Source organism: Cornus florida, unplaced genomic scaffold (genome assembly GCF_030987335.1).
Source record: "Cornus florida cultivar Cherokee Brave unplaced genomic scaffold, ASM3098733v1 CherokeeBrave_3.0.0_Hap2_Chr05, whole genome shotgun sequence".
Classification (NCBI taxonomy): Eukaryota; Viridiplantae; Streptophyta; class Magnoliopsida; order Cornales; family Cornaceae; genus Cornus; species Cornus florida.
The window spans coordinates 97,183,077-97,191,063 of NW_026775575.1; the positions used below are offsets into that span (position 1 = coordinate 97,183,077).

Genomic DNA, 7,987 nt, shown 5'->3' on the forward strand with positions numbered 1-7,987 from the left:
ATGCATACATCGACTCCATCAAAATGCATCTTTAAGGTCAAAGATTGCATCAATACTGTACCGACATGATGTGTACATTATATGGCGGGTTTTAGCCGTATGATCTTTGGACGTGGAAATGGTACCCCATCCAGTACGTTCATAGGAGACATTTATCACTGCAACTTGTGCTTGCCCAAGTCATTGAGAAATTTAGTGCAAAGTTGACAAACAAACATGTTGGCCCATCTCTTGTTTACAAAGTGCACGTTAATTATTAGTTCACGGCACATGAAATCATCTGAAAACATTTGACATTTCCACTCATTAGTCGGAAAAGGTGGATAACGTAAAACCTTTCATTGTTTGGGTATTACCAAACTCATCATACAAAGTCAACACTGGACACCACCATTTCTACACTATCGTCTGAAATCTTGTGTTTTACAGGGGCACCTCAATGGGTGACATTGATTATTAATTATTGGGTGGGGTAGTTGTTCATTGACGTCATAATAGTTCAATAACATGATCGATTTCAAATTATCAGAAAATTGCTTTATTAAGTTGAGTAGCATTTTAATTTCTTAATTAAATGCAGAGTTTAATATGAGATGCAGGAGTGGCAATTCGCGGATCGTAATCATGTCGTGTTAATTTAAGAGTGTTTTATTAAACAGTTCAACCCGAACACGATCCGTATATGATCATGTCTGAAACCCTCAGTACAAACTCGATCTATTTACGTTTAATGATCTGTTTAATAAAATCAAATATTTTATTATTTAAATTATTAATAATACTACATTAAACACTAAAAAAATATAAGTTTTAATTCAACCAAATTACTAAATAATCTCTGATCTACAAAAGAATAAATTATAAGATACTTAGATAGTTATTTTGAAATTTAAATAGAAATTTGTTTATGACACGTATAGTTAAACAGGTATAAATGAATTACACGGGTTAAACCCCTCAATTCAAATACAATACGATTAACTAAATGGATTAATCGTGTCGATCCGTTTACAATCCGAACTCGTTTAAGGTCAATCCAAACTCATTTAACTCATGTCGTATTTGAGTCGTGTTGACGAGTCGTGTCAAATTTTGCCACCCCTTTATTAAAATGTGTAATTTAATTGTATCTTTCTTTCTTTCAAATGAAATTAAACTCTTGAGTCTTTTCAAGAATATTGTGAGATTTCTATGTTGTAAAAAAAATAAAAATACAAGGTCTAACTGAAACATTAGCACAATGAATTCAAAAACCAGAAAAAAAAACATAAAAATTATTGGTAGCTCTTTATAACTTGCCCATCTTGAGAATAATGATTGAAATAAAAAAATAAGGACATGCACACTGGTTTCTTCTTCGATGCATCCTAATTCCTAAATGACTTTAAGCACGTGATTAATGTCAAACACACCAGACGTTTAGACCCATTCCGGGGTGCCACTAACCCATACTCAAATTTGTCACGGATATGTGATTAACAGACGTTTCTAAAACATGTATATATATATATATATATGTATGGGATGGAATATTATTTTACAACTGTTTGTTACTTGTACTAAACGGGTATAAATAATCAAAAAATACGGCGGAAACCTAATCACTAAAGCCACAATAAGAGAGAGAGAGAGCATCATCACCACTCACGCTTACACGAATTTCACATTCATTCCAACCACTCTCACTTCATCTCCCAACACCTGCACAGGCTTTACGTTCAGTGTTCTATATGTCCCAGGACTGCATATATTTTATTTTGCTTATGTTTGTGTTTGTGTGTGTGTGCGCGCGCGTATATATATATAAATGTTCAGAAGAAATCACGTTGTGAATATTTTAAATGCGAGGTCAAATTAATAGTGAGAAAATAAAATTCAAATAAAATTAATTATAAAGTACAATACTTTCTTTGCCATAGAAATTTCAGAAAATACTTTCGGAAAAAAAAAAAAATCAGAAAATACAGTGCAACATTTATTAATAAATTAAAATTATTTCATAAATTCTAAGTGCATAAAATGATAGGGATATATATATAAATTTCTAAAAATAAGACCTAAAAAGACTCAGATGAGCTTTTCTATAAATTTTGGAGGACCACACGTCAAATCTTTTAAATACTAGTAGTAAAAAAAAAATACTAAGTATTTTGAAACTTACTAATATAAAGGTAATTATTTTTAAGAATCTTACAAAATTGAAGCGTGCCTTTACATAGTTTTGTCTTTGTATGAGTTCACGCTTTACAACGTACAGTTGGATTGGATAGAGAAAAATTAACAGGTAGTCCGTCTATCCAACAAATATGAAATTTACCCTATATACTATTATACTATATATATTTAAGTTTATATAATAAACACATATAAATATATAACTTAAAAAAACAACAAGAAAGAAGAAAAATATGCCAAATATATAATATATAATAATTGAAGTAATAATTAATGATTAAGCAGCTTGTCCAACGCACCCAAGCGTTGAATGTAGAGGAGGTTGCCTTCTTTTGTCCACTCTCACTTAGATTTCAAAAAAATTATATGCATTTAACCTTTTCCTGCGTTGACAATTGCTCTCTATATTAATTATTAGCAGTATCCATATGGGTATGGCGCTAAATAAGTGTGCAGAGATTGCCTCCCCAGTTACTCACCCAAACTCTCAACTTTATCTCTATATCTCTCTCTTACACTACTTACAGGTTCTATCTTCTCTTCATATCTATCACCTTTAAGCCTTCCATGTTCAACTTGGCTTTCAACACAAGTTGAAACAATCCCAAAACAACTTCTTCCTTGTTTGTTTTCTAAGAAAATTAAATTTGCTGCAACTTTTTTTTTCTTTGAGAATGGATGTTGTGAAAAAGAGAGGAAAGAAAAACTTGATCTTGAAGGCGTGGCAGCGGTGTCGATCAATCCATGGTAGCCTCAGCAAATCTCTGGCTATGAATCCGAGTTCTCTATCAAAGAGCAATTCATGGCACAGCAGTAGTAGTACTAGTACCAAAAGATCATCATCATCATCCTGCAAACCTGCAAAGTCACAGGTTGCTCCGGAAGGTTGCTTCTCGGTGTATGTTGGGCCGGAGAAACAGAGGTTCGTGATCAAGACCAAGTACGCCAATCATCCACTGTTCAAGATGCTGCTTGAAGATGCTGAATTGGAATATGGGTACAACAGTGATGGCCCTATCTTGCTTCCATGTGATGTCCATCTTTTTTACAGTGTGTTAGCGGAGATGGACAGCAAAGATCATCAGATCAGTCCTCGTTGTGGATTCTCATATGCCTTGTGTAGCCCTTTCAATCCAAGTCGGCGTTTGGGTAACAGTGACATGGCCAAAGGTTATGGTTCATATGGAATTCTCACTCCATCGCGATTGCTTAAGATGAATTAGAATCAACTGCGTATATATCTATCATATCTATGGGATCGATGTCATTTTGTATGCTTATGTATCAATCAAAAAAAGGATATGTATAGTCTCTACATGTGACTTTTCCTTTCCCCTTTGTGTCTCTAGCTATATAGATCGAAGGCCATCCCTCTTGTGCATATTCATATATATAATGATATACAATTTTTGTATATATCATCAGTTCTGCATCTCACTCTCGTGATTGCTTTATATAGATGATTTATTTCTAGAAAAATATGGAAAGACGGATAGATCAAGTTTGTTTATCTTTTTGGAAATAAAATGACGAGTCCTCCATATGATCATGATGTCTCTAAAAGGGAGACTAAATGCTTTATTTGATGTAGAGGCTTTAGACGTGCAGTTGTGAGTTTGTGATTGTTGTATGTCTTGCACAACCTGAGCTGTACAACTTTTATCCATAGCCTACTACATAGGAAATGGTTCCCCAAAATTCAAACCCTAGAAGCTGATTTTGATTAGGACAATGGTATACCGTCTTCTGTCTGGCCCTTTGCATCCACGGGATGCATTGTGGTGGGATACCACAATGTAACCCATGGATGCAAAGGGCTCGGCTGAAGTCTTCTGCTTAGGTATCATTTTCATTTTGATTATCTTGAAAAAGTGTGGTACCATGTCAATAGAATGCTCGAGAGATAACAGATCAAAGGGGTTATAAACCGAAAAAATTCATGACAGGATATACGAATAATAAAAACCAGAAGATCTTTTAATGGAGGATAAAGCAAGTGGTGATGTTAATAAATTCATAGATTACAGCATTTTAACAATTAAGTGCTGGATAAAAGAACAGAGAAAACTTGAGTACGTACCTAGTCTGAAAAAGTAATCTTGAATGTAAACCAAAAGATAGTAAAAGAAATAACGAGATGATTGGCAATGGAAATCTTTGTATTTTTAACTGAAAACCATATGTCAAACTCAAAAGAGAAAACTGAACAAATGTATCATTTTGTTAGAAGACCATTCTGATCAGATGAGTCATAGCTTTTAAGTTGTAATTCCTTACTTCTTTTTTCACTGAAATGTTCAAACCACTGTGTAAATAGAAAACGTGCACTATTTAGATGTTAAAAGTGATCCAACACGGAATGATTTTCAAAGCACTTGTTCAAACAGTATAATTTTTTTTTTAATGGTGACTTGCGATCCTTTTGATGTCACGGTATATTTTAGAATGCCATTTGAGAAATTAATGCTACACACAAAATTATTAATAAGAGGAGTTGAATCCAAGGACAGTTGAATTCATTATTATCTTGAATCACCAAATGGAAATATGCTTCTTTATGTGGTTAAAATATCAGAGTTTTGGATGGATTGGATAGAGCAGCGCCGTTTTGTTAGGCAAAACAAAGCCCTTTTCTGGGATTCCTAATTCAATAGAATTTATAGTGAAAATTTTCTCTTACATTGCCATTTCAAGAATTCATTATATAGAAATCATGCTATTTTTTCCCTCGCCGGCCAGAAAAGAATATTGGTACTGAACACGTCTAAATTATGAAAATTCGAAAAAAAAAAAAAAATCTGATCTCAAACCATATAAGTATTGGCATATCTCAACTCTTTTTAATCAAATTATTAGTCAAAGATACCCAGATACAATTTTACCTCTACTTTGTTTTAACTTTATGATCCCAATGTGATATTGCTATCCTTTTGCTTCCTTAATGCTTAAAACTTTACAAAGCAGGCTTCTTAACTGTGATGACTAATTTATGAGGACCAAAATAAAGATCTTGAATGATCGCCAGCTATAAGACGTGTAAATTAAGCATAATTGCAATAGAATGTTCCACTGTTCCAACTATTGTTTTGTTTCTTGATTATTTGGAATTATGAATTAACCACATTATCTTGGTTGAACATTCGAAAAGTTTATGTCATGCATATAAATAATTTTCATTCAGAAACAAAATATACCTAAGTTGAGCAAGCCTTCATCACATTTTCTTGTGGAAGAAAATGGTGACACTGGCAAGACCTGTGGTTTTTTTATCTTGTTAATTTCCAAATAGATTTTTAGATTTAGTGTGGCTTATTGTTTCTTCCTTTTTAAGTATTTCCTTTTTTCACAATCTTGCTGTTGGGGAGTTATTCATGCTCTATGCTTTTCGTTCTAGTGAGAAATAACAGCAGAACAAAGTCAATCTGATTCAGAATAATGGTACTTATGTTGTTTAACTGCGCGCTTCAAAGCACTCTCTACATAAATCACACCAAATTTACAAATCAAATAAAAGATAATTAATAAAGACGGAACATTATTTGCATTACAACTGCCTTTTATTCATACAAACAGATAATTTTGATGAAATTTTATGGCATGAAATTCATCTAGGCTTCAATAAAAGTTTTTTGGAACAAATTACACACAATATTTTAACAATTTCTTGATGAAGAAAGTTCAGGAAGAATCTTTTATGAAGATCAAATTGAATTCTGCTTCAAATCTGCATAAGTTCTTGGAAGATCTTCATGGAAGAAGCCGGCAAACCAAGAAGGACATTGATGCTTTTCCTCTCTTTTCCATGAGATAGGAAGAGAGTTACTTCTTTCTCAGGCAAAGCCACAGGCCCTGATAAAAAAGGCTCTCCCCACCCGAAGTCTGTAGTGTGGAACGATAGCCTAGACCAAGTGGTGATCAAAAGAGTTGCAGCCAGAGAAGGCCTAGCTCTTGTTACTTCAAAATAGTCTATGGCTGATCTCATATAACTGTCTGTGACCATATTAACAGCCTCTTGAACTAACCCCACTGCGAAAGACAATGGATTTTCCACAAGCTCCCCAGCACTACAAAGCGAATTCGTCAACACAATCCCATTGCCAAAGTACCCATCTGGCATTGGAGGGTCAAATCTAGATCGTCCATCGACAGCAAACAGGAGCTTTGTCTGTTGATCACGCTGCAGCCTCAGCGCCTGAGTTCTAGCTCTCCAGACGAATGCCGAGAGGGCTTCAAATGTAGTGCACTTGGATAGAACCCCATCTTCCATGGCTTTCCTCTTGAGTTGCTGAAGCTTCTCAGTGTCAAAGCAGAAGGACCTGTAGATCATTTCTTCTTCGTAAACATCAGCAGTGTTTGACATGTCTTCGATCTCAGCAAATTCGTGGTGAGGGAATTCTGGCCTTGGCAGTTTTCTGGCTTTGAATATGCTTCTATCTAGAAAAGGAGGGACTTTTAGAGGCAGGCCTCTGGCTGTTTCACCCCACGAGTTCACAAATTCCATAGCACCAAGCCCATCAAACATGCAGTGATTCATGCATAGCCCCAGAACAAATCCTCCACATTTGAATTTCGTCACCTAGAATACAAAATTATCACTTTAAAAGATGTTGTGCCATAATTGAGATAAAAAAGGGGGGAAAAAACTCAAGATAGAGTAAGTAGTTGTATGAGATTTCTATTATAGTAGTAGTATGAGATCGATTTCTATTTCTTTGTTCATAGCTAAATATTTGTTACTTCCCTGAGAAAATTGGTTCTCAAGTGTTTTGCAATAATGTTATATCATATTCCTAATAATTGAACAAGGAATCTGATAATCCAAACATGAGACTTTCAACTTGTAAATTGTGGAAGAAAAGGTTGGTACAAACACTATATAACATGACACTACTTAATTATTAGAACATTCTATAAGTAATTCTGCAGAAATATTATGTGATTTTATTATACCTGAGTTTTTTATAACCCGAAAATCATCAATAGAAAAAAAAATAAAAATAAGAGTGACATGACATGAGTAACCTGAACCACCAGAGGAGGCATATCTAGAATGTTTTTGGCATTAGGAATGTCATAAACCAGCTTCCCAAGAGTGACAGGATCAGGCTTTGTGTTGTCACCTATCTCATCTATGGTAATGTTGGCTTCTGCCTCAACAAAGACAGCACCTTCACCATTGCAATCCACAATCAGCTTCCCCTCAGAGCTGATTGTCAGCCGCCCTGCAAGCGGGTAGTAGTGTACTAGAACCTTTGACAAGGCATCCTTAATTACCTCCACAGCTTTCTTATTCCCTTCCTCATTTGATTTGAAGCAGTAAATTGTACGAACTATCACCGCGATGTTCTGATCAAGGTTTGAGAGGAAGTAAAAACCCTTGTCTGTTCCCTCTGCAGGAGCAACCAGAATTGGCTCTCTTTGCTTTACAATGAGTTCAAACTTATGGTCACTAGCATTCCCCATTAGAAGATACCCTTCACTCTGCAAAAACCAAGTCATACAAAAGGAAGAAAGTAAGTGTTTGGTTCATGCAAATCTGGTACTTAATAGTACAACGTTTCATGAGTTATAGATGACACACGTGATTTTCCTGAGAAACTGAAGACACAAATATTATTACAAGTGACATAGAAAATACCTGTAATGCAGGAGTATTCTATTGATGTCTGGTTGTCTTGAAGCTAACAATAGTATGGTATTGAGAATGGGGTGAGAAGTGTTATATATATGTGGGAGTTAGGGCAGAAAATAAAATGCCAATCATATGTTTTGGTTAAGAAAATATGGACAAACTTACCAAAAAAAACAAAAG

The 7,987-nt window shown here is 34.7% G+C and overlaps 2 protein-coding genes across 2 annotated transcripts; one reads left to right on the forward strand and one right to left on the reverse strand.

The window, feature by feature from the left end:
* Positions 1-2,512: 2,512 nt before the first annotated feature.
* Positions 2,513-3,533, forward strand: LOC132310381 (auxin-responsive protein SAUR72-like). Its single transcript, XM_059808560.1, has one exon. The coding sequence runs from the start codon at positions 2,850-2,852 to the stop codon at positions 3,396-3,398; it is 549 nt and encodes a 182-aa protein (XP_059664543.1). The 5' UTR covers positions 2,513-2,849; the 3' UTR covers positions 3,399-3,533.
* A 2,189-nt stretch (positions 3,534-5,722) lies between these two features.
* On the reverse strand, positions 5,723-7,649 carry LOC132310382 (omega-hydroxypalmitate O-feruloyl transferase-like). Its single transcript, XM_059808561.1, has 2 exons — positions 7,198-7,649; positions 5,723-6,751 (listed from the first exon to the last, which is right to left on the reverse strand). The coding sequence occupies exons 1-2, from the start codon at positions 7,636-7,638 to the stop codon at positions 5,894-5,896; spliced, it is 1,299 nt and encodes a 432-aa protein (XP_059664544.1). The 5' UTR covers positions 7,639-7,649; the 3' UTR covers positions 5,723-5,893.
* Positions 7,650-7,987: the final 338 nt, after the last annotated feature.